At 37.6% G+C, this 20,180-nt stretch overlaps 1 protein-coding gene across 36 annotated transcripts in view; it reads right to left on the bottom strand.

Moving 5' to 3' along the window:
• The window catches only part of eya1 (EYA transcriptional coactivator and phosphatase 1), a 128,866-nt gene that overhangs the window by 28,471 nt on the left and 80,215 nt on the right, over positions 1-20,180 (bottom strand). For 5 of the 36 annotated variants that reach the window (XM_077244427.1, XM_077244440.1, XM_077244438.1 and 2 more), the window contains 6 exons: positions 10,251-10,378; positions 9,628-9,693; positions 7,683-7,760; positions 5,839-5,905; positions 5,329-5,474; positions 3,714-3,851 (listed from right to left, as the gene is read on the bottom strand). In XM_077244427.1, the coding sequence (XP_077100542.1) occupies positions 3,714-3,851; positions 5,329-5,474; positions 5,839-5,905; positions 7,683-7,760; positions 9,628-9,693; positions 10,251-10,378 (623 nt within the window). Of the gene's footprint in view, positions 1-3,713; positions 3,852-5,328; positions 5,475-5,838; positions 5,906-7,682; positions 7,761-9,627; positions 9,694-10,250; positions 10,379-11,596; positions 12,300-17,523; positions 18,233-20,180 lie in introns of those variants that run through there. The other 31 variants (XM_077244433.1, XM_077244459.1, XM_077244437.1 and 28 more) reach the window with 30 other exon arrangements.

Genomic DNA, 20,180 nt, shown 5'->3' with positions numbered 1-20,180 from the left:
CATTTTCCCAGAAGTTTTCTTTTGTAAACTAACATAACCTGGCGATAAACTAATGAAGACAAGAGTAGCTGCTAAGAGTTGTGGGTAACCGTGGAGGCATCAGTTATCTCTTGTACAGCATTCATGAAATGGGCACAAAATTAACTCAATGTGTTTAAATAAAAAGGTAACTGAACAGAAGCTATCAATAACAAAAAAACAAAAACAAAAAAAAACAGAAGCAAAGTCTTTCATCTTCTGGTCTTCTGGAAAATGGGGGGTGGGGGAGGCGGGGGGGGGTGCTTCAGACTGTAACAAACTGTGACAAACAGCTTTACTTGTGGACTACTGTCTGGCTCAACCAGCAAGTTTGTTTCTTTTGTTTCAGTTTTTTTTTCTTCTTGTTTTCTGTTAAATAACAGTAAGATGTGCTCTAAAATCTGTTGACTTCCTCTCCAGACTTAGGCTGTCATTTAAAGCGAGACGCATCAAACTCCCATTGCACAACAAATTAGCTAAATCCACAGTTCAAAAAGTCATAAAAGCCAGAACTCGTAAGAAAGCAGTTGACTCCAGAGAGAGTCCGGAGCCACATAAAAGCCAAGCAAGACCCCCTCCGGTCCCAAAAGAATGACTCCATGCTGGGGAGAGGCCTGGTTTTTCCCAGGGGCAAAAAACACCCCCATTCCTCCCCCTTCTCCGCTCTGTCTTGCTCCAGTTAGTTCACTCAAGACGAGACACTGGCTCTCCTTATGGCCTCACCAATTGGGAGTCCATTTGCTGTGCTTGATCAGTCCTCTTGCCATGGGCTATGTCTATCATCAGTGCACAATATTTGTAGCAGAAGTTTTGTAGGCCTCTCTAGGGAGCAAGCGATCAAGTCCAGATGGGCTTCTTTAAAAAGCAGTCTGCTGCTCCTCTCACACGGTGTGCAGAATGGAGGGAGGCACAATTGTTGCTGTAATTATCATCTTTTAGTGAAAAAATCCGAGAGAGATGCCCCTCTCTCGCTCTACTCTTGCTTTAGAGCCGTTATGTTTATGGAAAAGGAAGTAGTGCTCAAACAAGTGTGAAACTGGAAAATTAAATCCTTTTCTGCTCACCAAGACTGCATTTATTTGATCCAAAATACAGCAAAACAGTAATATTGTGAAATAAAAATTTTTAAAGTTAAAATATATTCTATTTGAATATATTTTAAAATGGAATTTATTCCTGTGATCAAAGCTGCATTTTTTCAGGATTCTTTAATGAACAGAAATTTCAGAAGGACAGCATTTATCTGAAATAGAAATCTTTTGTAACATTATACATGTCTTTAATGTAACTTTTGATCAATTTAATGCATCTTTGCTGAATAAAAGTGTTAATTTCTTTGATATCTTTCTAAAAATAAATATTATCTATTTCAGATAAATGCTGTTCTTTTTAACTTTCTGTTGATCAAAAAATCAACAATGAATGATTTCTTGAATATTAATAAATGTTTCTTGAGCAGCAAATCAGCACATTAGAATGAATTCTGAAGGATAATGTGATCATGTGACTGAAAATTCAGCATTGCATCACATGAATAAATTTCATTTTCAAATATATTTAAATAGAGAACAGTTATTTTAAATTGTAAATTTTTTTTTTTACAATATTACAGTTTTTCCTGTATTTTGGATCAAATAAATGCAGCCTTGGTGAAGAAGAGACTGCTTCTGAAAACATGAAAAAATCTAACTGATCTAAAACTTTTGAACGGTAGTGTACAGTATATATGACATTACTTGATATCCATATTAATGCATCAAAGGAAATAATCACAATATATAGTGAGAAACTCAATGATTATAAAATTTGGGCATACCGTAAAACAATTTAATAGACATCACAAGAAGTAGCTTAAGAAGTCAATATTATTTGTTTTATATCCATAAAATTAAACAAAAGCCTGACCACTGACACTCGAATTTTGATACTGTCAGATTGTTCAGAATTACCATATTATCTCACTATTTTGTGATATTTATGATAATCCCACAAAATCTGACGACTCCAGACCTCACCATTTTAAGCCAGGACGGTTCTTCTGTGTTACATTTCTGGATCGTGATCAGAGATAGCCAGTGCCGTTCCATTAGACATGAAAGAGCACTGTAAAAATATTAATTTAATTGTATTCCCTCTGACAGCTGGGTGCAGGCTCGCTCTACTAGGGTTATGGGACAGCAGTTGGTATATCGTATAGATGGGGGGTCTACATTTGGCTACCGTGTTGAGACTTTTCCTCTGAGTCCAGACCTGCCTAATCGATGAGGCACAGAGAGGAAGCCAATAGAGACAGACTGGCCTGGTTAATGGTCATCTGTCATCTGCTCTTGCAGTTAGTGGCTAATGTGTTTATGGCTGCATGGGCTTTGAAAGGAAGACTGAAGGCACCTCAGTTTCTGATGAACAAAAAACTCAATGCACAGTGGCATTGTTAGATGATAGTTAAAGTGATATTTTATGCAAAAAAATTTTAATTCTGTTACCTGCATTCCAAACCGGCATGCTGGTATGTTTAGTAAAAATGTAATTTTGAAAGACATGGTCTTATTTTTGGAAAAGAGCTGCGTGAAGGTGATCATCAGGTTTGGAATGACATAAGGGTGAACAAATTATGGCGTAATTTTCATTTTTGGGTTAACTATTCTTTTTGAGGACTATTCATACCAAATTTTGGCACAAAAACAACAGAAGTAACAAACAAAATTAACATTTCAACATTTTTAACATGAAAAAAAAAACATCTCTACAAACTCCCAAGTCCAAAATATCCTATTGCGATGAGCATTCAAGTGCTTTTATTTGATAACTAGGTTGATTTTTTTTTATCATCTGGATGCTAAACAAGGTCCTTATTCTCAAAATTATTCAAAAAATGTCTCAGATTTGGTATCAGACACCTTGTGAATAGATTTGATGCACACTTTGGGTTCTATATACTTTCATGACATTTAGTCTTATTGGACTTGAACGGTGTGAACAGGCCTTTACACTTCTGCGGTCGGAACAGGGTAACACTTACAACCCTAGTGTTGAAGCCGCATCAGCAGAAACAGAAAGTTTCTACTTATTAGGAATGGAAAAGAAGCTTCCACAGACCACAAATGTCACATTATTTATTGTGAGATGCTCTGGAGAGATTTCAAAAACATGGAGATGTTTCTTCTGTCACACATTATTTGGAGATTAGAGAGCTCAAACCAGCACTAACTGTTGGAGGCCCGAAGGAAAACACTAGAGGGAGAAAGACGGGAGAAACGGAATGACAGAAAAAAACTGTTGGCTTTGGAGCTGGGACAATGTCTCAGAGAAAAAAGAAAGAAAAAAAAACACTGGGTGGCAGGAAATTTGCTTGATGCACGTTTAATTCCCAGTACGCAAGTGTGACTTCCATGAACTGACCTCAAAGACGAGAGTACTTGAGAATGTACATGGCCAAGTGCGAAGGAGAAAAAGATTGGTCTTAAAGAGGAAAAAGGGATTTTTTCCATCTGTGTTGTTTCTCTTCAGGCCTAATGCAAAAAAGACTGTGTCCAACTACAACCTAATACAACCATCTGCTCGGGGATGTTATGAATTGGTCCGTGTCTGCCATTAATTGTGTCCTCTTTTGAAGGGGGCCTGAGAGGAATCACGGCTCTATTTTGTCACTCCATTGGGAAGAGCAAAAAGGGAAAAGAGAAGAGGGTGATCCTGACCTTGCATCTGGTAACTGTAGGGTGCTTGTCCCGTCTGAGGCGTAGAGAAGCTGGAACTGTAGCTGAGGAAACCGCTCTGGCCTGGAGACTGGGCCTGGGTCAATCCACCCTCTGTCTTGATGCCTGCCCACAATGGACCTAAATCAGTTAGTGACACCAGAGCAGTATGATGCACAATCCTCAGTCTTACACTTTCCACTTCAATCAAGAATGAAAGATAATGGTGGCTTGTTTCACACAGGGCCATGGTTCAAGCAACCTTTGCATTAAAGTGTTTGCGCCAAACCCAGCACAGATTTCCAAGAATTTGATGGTCGGAGTTAAAACAAACCTGTTTTTTGATTAGATTGAATCAGGCCCAATGAAGGTTTGCGTTTTGCTTCCACTCAAACAAACATGTGAACTCTCGGGAGCTATTCGAGATTGTTCTACCTAAACAACATTGTCACTGCACATATTTTCGCAAAGGTTTCACAACGTTCAAAACCCTTGGAAAAACATTTCTAGCTTGAGTTGCGTTCAGTGTGTACACAATGAACTGAAATCTTTATATCTCCCATATCTGTCGAACTAGCATTAAATTAGCAACTGTCAGGAGGAGTCACTGAGTCTGCAAACGCAAAATAAAAGGTCAGCAGAGTCCCAAGTTTCGACTGAAGGTGGGAAAAGGAGCTACTAAGGGCTGAGGTAAGCGTTAGCATAATCTTAGTGATCAGTACATTGTTAGCTAAGTTTTAGAATTAATCTTAAAGCTACATGCTAAATATTGAACTAAATGCTAAACTGTGTCTCATTTTATGATTTTCAGTTCAATTAAATGCATCAATGGAGCCAAGAAACATTAAATATTGGCCTGTTTTCACCAAAAGAAGGAAATATCTGAAAACTGAGGTATGCAAAATAAACCTGGTAGTAAGGTTTAAAAAGGTAGGTAATGTAATGTTAGCTAAGTAGGCTAGACATAATTGACAAAAAAAACATGAAAAAGTTTATAAAGAAGTTCAAATTTCATCACTGTCTGTAAATAAATAAATAAAAATGCATTTTAAAAATGACCAAAATTATGAAACATTTGCACACCTTTTAATAAAGATTCCATCATTCCATATTATTGTATTGTATTGTATTTTTAGAGTATGGCAGAAAATACAGAAATGGGTCCCATATATGGGTCTTTATATTAGGTACCTTTAACTACTATGTACTAACATTTGAATTAATCATTTGACACAATGCACTTATTATGTACATACATCTTTTTACAGAGAATTTATATGATTATAATTACCTGTATTTAATTACATCTGTAATTAATTTCTGTAATTACAGCTATGATTACACCTTTGACCCTTCCTTTCTCTTTTAATCCACCCAACCTTTCCCTAAACTTATCCGTATTCCACCTCAATAGCAGCACAAGTGTTTTGCAGTACAGCATCAATACAATACGTACATTGTAGTTATTTTTGGATGCAAGTACATAGTGGTTAAAGACACCTAATATAAAGTGTGACCCAAAAATGTCTTGTAAGGGTGGGAGTTCATCTGCTTGAGTGAAAAGCAAAGCCCAACCAAAAGCTTTAAAGCATAGAAAAGAATGAAGTGAATCAATTACCATAGGCTGGAATCCCGTAGGGCTGGCCTGGCTGAGAGTATGTGCCATAGGCAGCAGCCTGCTGCATTCCTGTGGTGTATTGCGTCTGTCCGTACGCGGCCATATTTTGGGCGGAAGGAGTCGGAAGAATGTGTGGATAGGGTCTGCTATTTGAGAGCAAAGTAAGAGAAAAGTGAGACGTGTAGTTTTACCCAAAAGCCCATATCGTAAAATTTGCTCAAAGACAAATTCTGTGTGATTCTGCTACTTAATCATAAATATTTGGCCAAGCTGTGAAACGGAGAAAAATCTAGCCATTAAGCAGCTGATATACATTGCGAAAGAAAAATAAATCACAAGGGAAATTTTCGCAAGATAATAATTACAACAGAATTTGGAATATGCAAGCTGCAGACATCAATGAAAACAAAGCAGCCGGAGAGTCCAGAATCTGGCAGAAGGATCTAATTAAAGGCCCAAATGAAGTTGGATGCTGCTTATTTTTTAAAGAAAAAATAAAAGAAGCCTTACTTGGAAGGATAAATCTGGGGAGAGAACTGGTGAGTTTGTCTTGGGCTGAAGCCACTGGTTCCAATGGCTGTGGAGAGTTAAAAAGAAAAGAGGCAAGCACATTCAAACATTAAAAAATAAGGCAAATATTATTCTTTGCCAACAGAACTTCTGGAATCCAAGGAAACAGTAATTACATTGCATTACACTATTTATTTCACTAACCTTATTTTAGGTAGATAAATTAAGGGCAATAACGAAGGAAAATAATCAGGTAATATGGGAGCGTTTTTCTGCTGACTTGTATACATAAAAAAAAAAAAAAAAAAACTACACAGGATGGAAAGGCCTAGTGTCCACAAACACGCACACACCCAGAGCTGGGAATGATGTATAGCTGTGCACACTGGAGGGTCTAAAGTGGACTGTACAATGAGAAATCATCAGGCCTGATTACAGGTAAGTAGTACACATAAGGAGCCTTCATTAGACACATACCGGCCCTGTGGTTCCCAGCCCTTAATGACGGTGTGGAGGGCCATTCAGTTAACTCACACAAACACCACAGAGCAACATGAGATCTTTTGATGTGCCAGTGAATACATGGCTTAAGTCCGAGAACTTGCGCTCAAATTGTAGTGCCCTTAAAAGGTACCTTTCACCTTTCATTATAACTAAATAATTTATTATTATTCCTGTAATGCATTATTATTATTATAGAAGATTATTTTTTATTGTTTAATTTAATACTGTAATATAAGTGATGCTAAAATACAAAAAATATACATAAATAAATATGTAATTTTCTAAATATTTTATTATTAATCATTTACTTTTTTTTTTTTTTTTTAATAATCACTACTAATATTACTAATAATAATATTATTAGGCTGGCTATTGCCTTTTATAGATTGCTATAGATATAAGCCTAGGTCCTTTGTGCATTAACATTTGTAGGGTTTGGATGTCTTTCTTTAGGGTGAAGGTATTACGAATGTTGTGATTCTCTTGCCTTTTGTGAATAATTGGCTGTGACATCTAAAGTAAGGGCTAGTTAAGTAGCTCTTTCTCAAAGTAACTGTATTCTCAGTGCCCTGAAAACGGGTCCTTTTCCCCCACACTTCAGCACCTGGTCTGGGCAAACACCGAACCTCTGCACAACTGCATCCCCTGAGTATAAAACAGTTTCAAATGACTTAATTTCATTCATATTCTCAGAGATAGAAGTACGAGCCATGATTTATATGAGTCTAACATAAAGGTATCAGGTACTTAGTCAAATCGGTAGGGAAATAAGACAAATTAGCAGGAATGTAATACTCCATGAAGAGTTTTTGCATTTGCTTAGTAAGTAATGTGAGGAGTCTATAACATGGAGTAGATCTATCTAAATTTGTATGCACAAGTTTGAAAATAGACCATTGAGAGTATAACGTTTTTTGACACGGTGGAAGCAAGCTGTTTTTTTTAGCTCCAAAATGTTCAGTTAAGTTTCTTAGAAATAGAGTAAAACGGGCACTTAATATCAATCAATTTAGACTTCACGTCTTACAGTTATCGAAATTAAATCTGGTCCAAAGTTCTGTGGTTTAGAAAGGCATTTCACAATGTAGGGGACTTAGTTTTAAAGCATGCATCTAAAAGTGTGAGGGCCACGGGGGACGGGGTGTCACTCGATTAGGGCCGAGAAGGGGGCTGGGAGGGTTATAACTCAACGCCTGTTGGCATGGGAACTGAGACAGAGCCTCATGCTACTAGAGCCCCAGCCACAGGGACAATTCCTGGGTCTCTGCTTATCAGTAACCCAACTCTGGGATCATCTCCCACCAGTCAGCTCTACAGCTTTGAGTGTGTGCGTGTCGTACCTGATCCTGAGAAGCTGTCTAGAGAGCCGTCTGCTACAGAGGTGGCGATTTCACTGCTGCTCATTGGCTCTGTTTTAACTGCAAACAGAAGGAAAGCAGAGTATTTGTGACACAGCACTTGCGGCGTCTGTTGTCAGTCACACTACAGGCAAATGCCTCTCTGCTTGTAAAATCAACATACTTAATCTCAAGGTAATGTGCAAATTTAAAGCATAGCAGAAAAACAAACTTCTGTAAATGTCAAAGTGCTCATCCAGATGGTTTCATTGGCTCACAATGTGGAAGCAAAATTAGGAGGTTGGGTTTTGTAAAGGTGTAATGAACTGCGGTTTCTATTGTGATAATAGAGATTTCAGGTTTCGACAGTTCTGTCCTAGCTAACTCACAGGAGAGGCCAACAATTAAAGCTAATCTTTTCAACAAATAAGACAAGGACAATTCCCTTCCAATACACACAGCTGTGGTGTTGATTTAAGGACAACAGCCATTATAAAAAGTCTTATTTAAATGCATAAACCTCTCCAATCTACTTCTGACAGAATGACATGAAACAATGTTCAAAAGTTTGGGGTCAATACGTTTTCTTTTCTTTCTATTTTTTTTTTTGAAAGAAATTCATACAAAATATTTTTTATTTCCAATTAATGCTGTTCTTTTGAACTTTCTAAAACTTTTATCAAGGTTCCCACAAAATTACTAAGCAGCACAACTGTCTTCAACATAATAATAAAATAATATCATAAAAAACGTTTCTTGTGCAGCAAATCAGCATATTATGTGACACTGAAGACTCGACTAATGGCTGCTGAATATTTAAAAATAGAAAACGGTTATTTAAAATAAATAATATCCCACAATATTACTGTTTTTACTCCATTTTTTATTTTTAAAAAAAGCAGCCTTGGTGAGCATAGGAGACTTACAAACACCAAAATCTTACCAACCCCAAACTTTTGAATGACAGTATGCATATGGTTTATTATTATTATTATTATTATAATTATTAAGAGTTTTACTTTTTCAAAATTGACCTTTAATTTAATTCCAACTGATCTATTCTAAAGGGTTAGTCACTTGGTTTCTTACCGGAAGGATTTTATGTAGCATCAAGGGAAAACAGGCAAAAAAAGGTGGAATTTAATGGCAGGAATAAACTGTGGAATGCATGGACGTGCAGCATAATTGATATGTCAAGGCAATGCATGGTGTATAAAAAAGTGTTTGACCCAACCGCTCAAACTACAATGAGGGCAACCGGGAGACGATTTCACAGCGTTTAGACAGGCCCGGATCTTTTGAAATGAATCCATCTCTGTCTCAGGAGGGGGTGGGGTGCAGGTTTACATTTATGAAAACAAAATTCTCTATGTGGGTACAGAGTCATGCCCACTGAAATCCCTCATGGCTGAGGTAGCCATCAGCTTGTCATGTCGAACATGTTGCAGCTATGCTCTCCCTCAAAGGAACACATGTCGATGGGGAGCGGTTTGAATACGTACCAACGCTCCCCCCACCCCTCCTTCTCGAAGGGATACGGGAAAATAGTGGCACGGCACATGCAGAAACTAGTGCAGTCAAGTCTTATCACATACCACACATAACCATAAAACCGTCCTGCAGAACATCAAATAAAAAAGCTAAACGCACATTACGCGTGCCCACAGCTTTACCATTCATTGACAGAATGGAATCAAAGCCAAAAGTCTCAAACCATGCTTTCAACAGATTCACCATAACACAACACAGAATGCCAAACAAGAGTCCAAATGAAAGGCACAATAGTTGAAGAGATGTGAGCACATCAGATTGCCTTTTCACATTCGTGAATGTAATCAGATTTGATTTGTTAGGATTGCTTCAAGAGTGAAATTACTATAAAGCGTGTGTAGTTTCACATATGACGCCAAGTATTGTCCTTTCATTGTTTCGCCAGAACTGCACAAACCTGCAGCGGACTGTGAACTAGAACTTAACAACCAGTCAGCTGTGGTAAGCATAGTGATGTTATCACCTATAGGGAGAAAGAATGGGACAGGACAAATGACAATCTGCACTGTCACAGGTTGGGGCTTATCACTACAGAAATGGAGAAAAACCACAGTCAAGATTACATTATGTAAACTACTTCAGAGCTGAATACAATTCTTATGGGCTGTAACATGATCTGTGAAAACACAGAAAGATCTACAGTTTATATAGTGCACGTATTCATGTAGTCCTTAAAGTGCACTGTTGCATAAAGAAGAATTTATTTAAAAATTTAGCATTAAAATATTAGAGCAATAAACTTGAGGTCAGGGAAACAGATTAACATATATTCATTATTAAGAATGTTAATGTTTGACCAGATTACAATAGCTAAATTGGAGTATAGCCTATCAGCCTATAAATGGAAAGACATGGTAAGGATATTGCATATCCATCGGAGAAAAAAAATTTGATGTTTAACACAGATCTAACTTTTCCCAAGAGCATAAATGCTATACAAAGGGAATGTGCATGTTAAAAACAGTGTGTTGTAGCACAGTAATGAAGGTATAAGACCAACGGGAGGCTGAGAAGACGTACCTTCAGTGCCATTTGGTGTCATGGAATTGTTATTTATATGTGAGTTGTCGATGTTGGGACCGTTCGGGGACTCACTGCTTCCACTTACTCGGCTGTGTGGACTAGCTAGATCCTGCATTTCCATAGACCTGAGAGGAAGAAACACACAGACAGTCATATGCTATTGAATGACACACGCCCACACACACAGACACGGACAGACACGGACACAGACAAACACACACACACACACACACACACACACACACACACACACACACACACACACACACACACACACACACACACACACACACACACACACACACACACACACACACACACACACACACACACACACACACACACACACTCAAACTATCAACAGGAGATCTGAAATATGAGTACTCACTAAAATAAATATTAATGTATCGCATTTACTAAAAAAACAATTAAATAATACACTTTTAAAATTAAAACATATACAAATATGTCTAACCACATTTTTGGCAATTATTTGTACGTAGCTAGAATATATATTTTTTCCATTTTAGCTACATGTAAAACAATATGTATTCATTATGAACAACATACAATTCCAGAATGACAGCAAATAAGAATGATAATAATAATAATACGAATAATTATTATTATCATTTATAAAAACTACATTAAACAAGAACATTCCTGCAGCTCTCCAGAGAAATACGCTGAACATGGACTTTCCCCTGAGGCACATCAAATGACATTTGACACAAATTTAACAATTAATGAGACATCTGATGATTGATTGACTTTCTCATTTTAAGCATTAAAAATTAACCACCATTGGCCCCTTAGCGCACGCTGCAATTTACATACGTTCATTTCCCCCAGCGATCTCTGATCTGAAGCAGCAAGAGCTGGAGCCGTGTGAGAGTGATGTGTGATTGCGAGGCCTCAAACCTCAACGAGAGCGACTAAGAGTTCACTAAAGCATGCTGTTTGCTCTGGCGAGAGTCTTAATTGTTTCTTTGTTTATGTACTGAGGGCCACGCCACTGAAAACATTATTCTACTGGCTCCATTGCGCACTCGCGGGATTTTATTATGCACAGCAAATGGAAGGTCAGGCCAGTGTGCGTCTGCGGTCGGATGTATGTTACGGGTGTTTGTGTGTGATGTGAGCATGGCCGCAAAACTAAAACACACATCAGTCTTCAGAAAAGCATTATTGCGCTAATTGCGCCAAAAACATAATGCCTTGCGTGCCGCTCTGCCAGAATCAATTAGGAATGGTCGTGTCCCTGCTATCAACAAACATTTGGATTTTTATGAATAACAAAGAGGAGAAAACAAGAAACGTTTTATCAGAGTAGATTATCATACCTCTTTTTCTTGATCGGCTATAAAATATCCGTTACAGCTGGTCGCAGTTAAAACAAGGGAAAAATAATCCATGCCATGGAGATGTTAAAACTTGACATCCTTTTAAAAATAACGCCAGTTTCTGACACAAACCTTATTTGTCAAATTTGTTTTCCTTTTCTGACACTCCTAAATCCTCTGTCCTGTTTTTTTCACAGGTCCAGCAGTTAACAAAAACTTCCAGACACTTTCTCCTGAAGTTCTGAGCGTTTCAAAGCTGAAAACCGGTGCACTTTGCTAAACAAGAGGTTGCTTCTCAGTGATGCTGCTGGCAGCAAATCAACTCCCTCTTACCTGAAACTGGACAAACCTCAACCATCTGTCAAACAGTGTTTTTCCCCCTCCCTCTCTCTTTTTCTTTCTTTTTTCTTTCTTTCTTTCTCTCTTTCCACCTGCCAGGACCCTAAAACCCCTCCTTGTTATTTCAGCTCAGTGTCTCTATGAAGAGCCATCCGTGACCCAATAGACGTTGTCTGAGAAAACATTTTTGTTATTCTCACGCAGGATGGGAAGAGAGAAGTCTGTGGAACAGAGAGGCACATTGTCTGGTAGGCTCAACCCCTCCACCGTTGTTTCCTCCTTCCAGGTCTTCCCTCCTCCCGGCCGAATGACGGAAAGGTGATTCATCATTGGTCTACGACAGCTGCAAACTGGATTAGTCCTCCCCCAATCAACATGCAAAGCGGCTTAGCCAAGGTAAGCAGGAAAGGGGGGGGGGGGGGGTTGTTTTGGGTGAGCAAACTGGGGGCGCCTGCTTGAGGTCGCCGTCGCTGTAGCCTCGAGAAGTGTGTGTGTGTGTGTGTGTGTGCTGTGAAAGATGGGACTTTGTTGAACAGAAGCTAGTCAAGCATGACACCCCTAGTATCTTTCATCTGCAATTGACACTATCTGAAATTCATCTACACTCCCTCTCCAGGCACACTGACAGTTCCTAATGATGGTCAGGGGGATGATTGGGACTTCGCCTGAGGGTTTAGGGAATACCGGACCACTATAGATACCATCCTGTACAATAAATGTGTTAGTGTATTGAGTGCATCTTGTACAATAAGTTGAATTAAAAATTTTGAGTGCATTGCAAGCTATATAAAAACTTTGGATTAACATAAAAAACTAACAAATATTATCTTTATATTGTAATATTATCCTGATATAGTTTTAAGCACAAGTTGTAATTGCTGTCTAACACGTTTGTTGTGTCTGCTTACCTGAAGATATGACATTAACTATTAATATTACATGTAATAAATATTTGTATATTTCTGCTATATGGGCATTACTTTGACACTCATCTCTGGCTGATAACAGAAGCACTGAAAAAAGCATTTTCTGTAAAGCTGCTTTGATACAATATGTATTGTGGAAAGCACTGTAAAAAAGGTGGCTGCCTTACATTTTTTAAGTACAATCAACTTGGATGTTTAAGTAATTTCAACTTAAATTACATTAAATTGACTTAAAAAATGAGTTGGGTCTTGTATAACTTATAAAAAAAGTTGAAAATTGCAGTAACAAAGTAACAAAGCAGTAAAATTGCAGTAAAAAGTAACAAAGAGTTAACGCAATGTAAAAACATATATTGTCATAAATTATTGATTATATATATTTTTTTACAGTGTATAAATAAACTTGAATCGTGTACAATCAGTTGGACTGGGACGTATAGGGCTACATGTTTCATATGACACTTCAAATGCCGCTATTACTCTTTTTCAGTCGACAATTACGTTTCCGTTTCTGTCCACTTCTCCACTGATACCTGCGGCGCTATTTCCCAATATCAGACCGGAGCCGAATTGTTGGATCTAGGTCACAGTGATCTGGCCTTTCCACCAAAAATGTCTGAAAAATCCCTGCATGAATTTTTAATGCTGGGCTGTTTTCATGATGTAGTAACCCGAGCCGTTTGGTCTTGGTGTTTTTTTTTCGCCCCCCCTTCTCACAATGGCCGAGTCGTGATGAATAATGGTCAAGTTTTTCAAATTTCTCTTTCGGTCTTCTTTCTCTTTCTAGTCACATTAACACACTTTCGTGCCCTAAAGTCGTTCCTTACATCACCTGAAGCTTGGGAACATTACTTTGGCTTTCTACAAAAAGTTCAGCACAAGTTGTTTCATTGCAAGAAAAAGGGAGATGAAGGAGGGAGAAATAAAGACCTTGCCACAGCCTGCATTCAGCGCCCTGAGCTTACGAAGCATTACGAAGCATTACGCATGCCGGTCCCACGGCAGAGCCCCTCATCCAGCAGGTGATTTTCACCAGGTGAACAGGGAGGGGCTGGTGGGCTTTTAAAAGCAAAAACAAGCCCTTGTCCTGTACTGCTAAATATTTATTGTTTAAACAGAAAAAAGAAAGAAGTGCATTCAGCATCTTTGATGTGTGCTTGAATTCAACCTGAACTGAGCCGTCTTTGAAGCTCTCAGGAACAAAGAGCTGCGTTGGAAGTGTCATCAAAAAAGCCAAACACGCTTCACTCATGACTGTTTGCACGGCTTTTTGTCTCGCTTTGCTTATTTCAAGCGCTGCGTTTCCATCGGCAAACACCGCCGGGCTTTTAACATTGATCATTATAGAGCACGCGGGCTGTCTGAGCCGATCTGGCATGGACGAGATTCACCTGAAAACTTAAGCTCTGATGTAATAACACATATTTGGTAGCATTTATTATTGCATTTATCTTTTGGTCAAATATATAATGTGTACAGTTTAGGGAATAAGCCAATTATATTTTTCTAATTCAAAAATTCATAATGAAACGGTGTATTCTGCTTGCTTTCCAGCCACGGTTTACAAGATTTTAATTTTATAAGGCAAGACATGCATGTTCCTTTTTGAATTTCATAGATTATGCAAAACATGTGTTGTAAGTTTCTAGTTTTGAAAAAAACAATGCTTTAATCAAAATAACTTTAAAACAACTAATCCCAACTTAAGCTGGTCAGCTGAATCCACATGGTGGCCCAGGAAAAATAAATCCACATGCAAAGAATGTCGATGTAGACAACAATTGAACACAGATGTGACTAGAATTAGACACAGTTAACAAAATGCTACACTTCACTGGACTCTGTGAACATAGAGCAAAGAAATGTGCACCACCAACAAAACACTGATTACCTTAACACTGATATATATATATATATATATATATATATATATATAAATATAAAAAGGACAGAATGAGAAATGTGTGCCTATAATATAAGGCTTCATTTTATTGCAGACATTCTTTCAAGATTTTTTTCCCTCTGTAACTGAATTATGGATTTAAAATTGTGAATGTACTGAAATACTAATAATGCATTAATAAAGTGTGACATAAAAAATATTCACTCAGGATAATCAATATGCATTGATACATGAGGCCCATAATATTAATTATCAAATTACACATTTATGCGCAAACGCAGACTTGGACACATACTTTTAATTTTTAATTTAAACAGACCGTTTAAACTTTTAGAATTTTGTGTAATTAAAATGTAAATTCCGAACACATGCTGTGGTTTGTTGCTGTGCAATTTGTCCCTTCCATTTTGTTCAGTCTGACATGAAGCTCAAGCGATGGACAGCGCAGCTACATTAAATCTGTTAATTCTGAGCTCTTCAACCCTTAAATTATTTCCAGAAGTCCGTCCGCTTTGCGAGTCCATCAGAGAAGATTTAAGGTACTCATCTGATTGAATTTTCCCCACCACAGTCACAGAAAAAAAAAGCGATCACACTGCAAACACGTAAATTGATACTGAAAAACCATTAAATTTTAATGCATCCTTTATTTTATTGTTTTCTCGGCTTTTAATTTTGCATTGTAAAAAGCCTGCTCTACAAATTCATTAAATCTTAAAAAGAAAAAGAGAAAAAAAAACTTGAATAAAAACTGATATTTATTGTTGGGCATTTTCATGTTACAGTATTTATTTATTTATTTTCCGCCCATTTTCTTTTATTCGGTATAGTAAAAACCTGAATCTACACAAACATCCTAAAAGCAAAAAAAAAAAAAGCAAAAAAAAAGACACTCAGGTTTAGCTCATCCTCTGCTCTCCTGCTTAAGTAAACAAACTCCTTGATTACATGTAAACAAACACAAAGGAATTGTGAATGTAGAAGAGCCGTGATCAATTGAGCTTCTCAGCCCTTATTTCCTGCTCCCTGAGCGACGTTTTCCCGAGACCAACAGTGGCATGTTAACAAAATAACATTCTACTGTATTTAGTAAACAGCTAATCGCCACAAACCGTTTCCGCTGTCTCTATCTCATAAACAGTGGAGTGCAGCAGTTTCAATTAACCCTGTGTCTTTCACCGCGCACGGTTTCCAGCTCGGCCGCACACACACGGAACGCATTGGGCCTTCGGCAAACAACGGCACGTCATGAGGCTGAACGCATCAGGGCTTATCGGAGAGAGCTTAATGCAGTCAAACGTATGCCTTATTAAAACAAATACAGTGTGTACACAGCCCAAATCAAGCAGCACATTATGAGCTAATTAGATAAGAAGAGGTTATTGTGCGAAAGGAACACAGAGAGAGGCAACACAGTGCTCACACACTCTGTAAAAAAACCAATGCGAGTCAGGGAAACAGCTGCCGTGGAATGACTTTACAATTATTACAACAAAAAAGCATAATTAAACGCCATTTTTTTGGTGTGTATTTACTGGACAAAAAGTGAAAAAAAACAACCTGTTCTGAGAAATATTTAAGTCCTGCATAATTACGCATTTAACCGTACAAAACAAAATACTGAATTCTCAAAGAAACTGCATCCCCGGATAGAAAACAAGCCTTCCAAAAATGTACGGGTGTCTTGGTTGTGGTGGCCGTCTGCCGATGTCTTACAAGACAGCAATCTGCCTGTCTGTCTGTCTACCCTAAAACATTCCTGCCTGCAGCAGATGGCATTGGATGTCAACTGCTAAAACTCAACTGGTTTTATTTTATTCTGCCAGCTGAATGGAATCTTGGGATTTACTTACTGGATGTAAAATTATGGAAAACTTTATTATCTTAGACCCAAAATGGGGTCATTATTTACAATGGAATCTCTTTTTTCAGTGCCTCGTACACCTGTTTTAAAGTACCAAAATAAGGTAGTTGTCACCTGAGGGCTGAGGAGAGGCAAAAAGGTGAATTTGAAAAGGGTGAAGGTGTGAATCAGGTGCGTAAGAGAGAGACAGAGCCACTGGGGATTTAAATTTGAGCGGCAAACAGCGACATGATGCCTTTAGTGCAGTCTTAAAGACTTTAAACTTAAACGCTGTTGCTGAATTTTACAGGGAGTTATATGTTAATAAAGACTGCGAGTGTATTTATCAGAAAATGTTTAATAAAATTGAAATTTGTAGGAACGTGAACTCAAAATACTATACAAAATATAGCTTTTAAAAAAAATATTAAATATTAGCAATCAACTTTTTTGAACTTTTATAAATATGTTTTGGAAAATGTCAAGTCAAAGTATACTACAGCAATTTTCACTTTTAGACATTGTGCAAATTGCTATTTTAGTCTTTTAAGGAAATTTAACAAAGTTCAAACTATTGAGGTTTTAACAGTAAATTAGGCAAAGATTAAAAACATATATTTGGTAAGAGATAAATGGCTGACAACTTTAATAGAATAATTTGTCAGAGGTTTCAAATGATTTTAATTTTGTCATTTAGAAAACTCCTTAACTGTCTTTCATAAAAATATCAAAAGGTGTGAATTCAAAAAGACATTCAAAAATGTCTCAATATAATTTAGAGCTTGATTATGCAAAGTTAAGACACACAGCTGTATTTAGCCATGTTTAAAACTGACATAAAAGGTTTAGCACGGGACACGTAAAATAACAAACGTGGAAGCAAAGACCGTTAAAAGATAATCAAAATAGAACTCACTACAATTATGGTAGAATCCTTGCACTTTTCTTTTATTCCTCCTTTTTTTGCAATCTTCCGTTGAGTGTCAGTCTGTTCCACAGCAAATAAAGAACAAAAAAAAAAAAAAAGAAACTTCTCTCTGAGTTGACTTTAAATGCGCAGACTAGCGATAAAAGACAACTTTTTTCTTTTTCATTTTAAGGGTGAAAAGTCATGGAGCCCCGTGCTAGATCTCAAGAGACAGACTCCGAGCAAGAACGAGAGTTGTCCGATTACTGCTGCAGGCAGTGACTAGCTAGTGTCTGAGGAAGAGAAAAAAAAAGAGTGAAAGAGAGAGAGAGAGAGAGAGAGAGAGAGAGAGAGAGAGAGAGAGAGAGAGAGAGAGAGAGAGAGAGAGAGAGAGAGAGAGAGAGAGAGAGAGAGAGAGAGAGAGAGAGAGAGAGAGAGAGAGACGGTAGAGAGAGCGAGAGGGAGAGAAAGAGAGAGAGAGGGAGGGAGGGAGCATGTAGTTTGAAAGCGCCGAAAGTTGCTCACTGCTCTCTCTCTCACAGGAAGACTTTAGTTTAGAGGAGGCACTGGGGAGTTTTCTTCACACCAGTCCTCCATATGTCATTCACTCACAGCTTTAAGCAATATAGCCTTCCTTTAGATTGTATCAGTGATCCTAAGACAATGAAACGGCAGATCCTGCATGCATCTCTGCTAGTCTGCTGGATCCCGTGGCTCTGCACACACACAGCCCAGGGGCACAGCTTTTTCATTTTCTCTCCTGTTTATTTTTATTTTCTCCTTTCTACAAACCGGTTCTTTTTTGTGGTTTGTCCCTGACAAAAGGATCCTAGTAGGTATGCATTAAGTAAATATAGTTTGTAAATGATGGAGCTGATTTTATTGGAGCAAACTGGCTCGTCCGATCAGCGTTATAGTGGAAGCCTTCCATCAACAAGTAGACCTCTCACTGCTGTTTGCAAGGTAATGACTGGCGTCTGTCTGCTCCAGCTTATTACTTCATTTGTTTCCAAAATGTAGCTCCATCCCTCAAAACGGACTACTACCAAATGCAAATTACATAAAGAAATACATATATATTAAATATGTATTAAAATTATTTAAAAATCTAAAATCTTAATTTAATATATATATATACACATACCTGCAAACTACAAATGTAAAGTAGTTGTAAACATAAAAAAATATGTACAGTATGTACTACATAAAAAAATGTAAAGTAAAAATTTCAAATGTTTAATATACCTATAGAATTACACATGAAAGTTTACATTTTCATAGGAACACACAATGTGGAGATAATATTGTCAGATTTATAAATTATTTTTTAATAAGTGTCTACAATTCTATAATGAACAAAAGCAGCATGTGCCTTATTTTATAGACATACAGGCCTTTATTAAAAATATATCTTTGCCTTCATCTTTTGATAGGCCCTAAAGACATAGTCCTAAATATCATTCTAAATATAAAAGAATAGCAGAGTCCACACCTCAACAAAAATGATAACGACACAGAGAAATGATATCGTTGGAATCACTTTCAGAACTATATTTTCCAGCTGATGAACCATAAAACCCATTAAAGGGTTAGTTCACCCAAAAATGAAAATTCTGTCAGTATTTACTCACCCTCATGTTGTTCCAACCCCGTAAGACCTTCGTTCATCTTCGGAACACGAATTAAGATATTTTTGATTAAATCTGAGAGCTTGATCACTCCTCCATACTAGTCCATAGACTTCTTGAGGGATTGAACTTGCCGGCCTCGAAAAGTTATTAAAGACATCGTTAAAATAGTCCAAGTGACTACAGTGGCTCAATATTAAGTTTATCAAACGACGAGAATACTTTTTGTGCACAAAAAAAACTAAAATAACGACTTTATTTCAACTATTCATTTCCTTCTCTCTGGGCCTCGAGTCAGGTTACTAGTTTAACAGCGTACGCTTCTGTGTTGTATGTCACACGCATCACACACATGACCAGCGTCGGCCAATAGTGAGCCTACGTGTGACGTAGCTCTACGCAATCATACTAAGTTAACTGACTAGAGGCCCAAAGAGAAGGAAATGAATAGTTGAAATAAAGTTGTTATTTATGTTTGTTTTTGCGCACAAAAAGTATTCTTGTCGCTCGATAAACTTAAGATTGAGCCACTGTAGTCACTTGGACTATTTTAACGATGTCTTTAATAACTTTTCGAGGCCGGCAAGTCTCAATCCCTGAAGAAGCCAATGGTCTAGTATGGAGGAGTGATCCAGCTCTCAGATTTCATCAAAAATATCTTGATTCGTGTTCCGAAGATGAACGAAGGTCTTACGGGGTTGGAACAACATGAGGGTGAGTAAATACTGACAGAATTTTCATTTTTGGGTGAACTATCCCTTTAACAGTCAATCAGAAACCATCCTGCTTTGAAGAGCTTGAGCATTTGAAGTGGCAGACGACAAAACAGTAGCGCACTTATAATAAACAGAACGTTATCATCCACGCTAATATCGCTATCATTATAGTTATCATTGTAGTTATCGTTCTTGGAGTGAACGGCCCTAAAAATAAGCTAAAAAGTGGTCAAAAAGACTAACCAACGCTCACAAACTCATTGTGCACCTTGATGATGTGTGATGTGATGAAATGAAATGGACTTGGCAGCCATATATGGGG

This window comes from Siphateles boraxobius, unplaced genomic scaffold, assembly GCF_051911475.1.
Source record: "Siphateles boraxobius isolate OS27281-9 unplaced genomic scaffold, OSU_SipBor_1 26, whole genome shotgun sequence".
NCBI classification, from domain to species: Eukaryota; Metazoa; Chordata; class Actinopteri; order Cypriniformes; family Leuciscidae; genus Siphateles; species Siphateles boraxobius.
The sequence above is the reverse complement of the archived record's forward strand: the minus strand, read 5'-3'. Positions and strand labels throughout refer to the sequence as shown.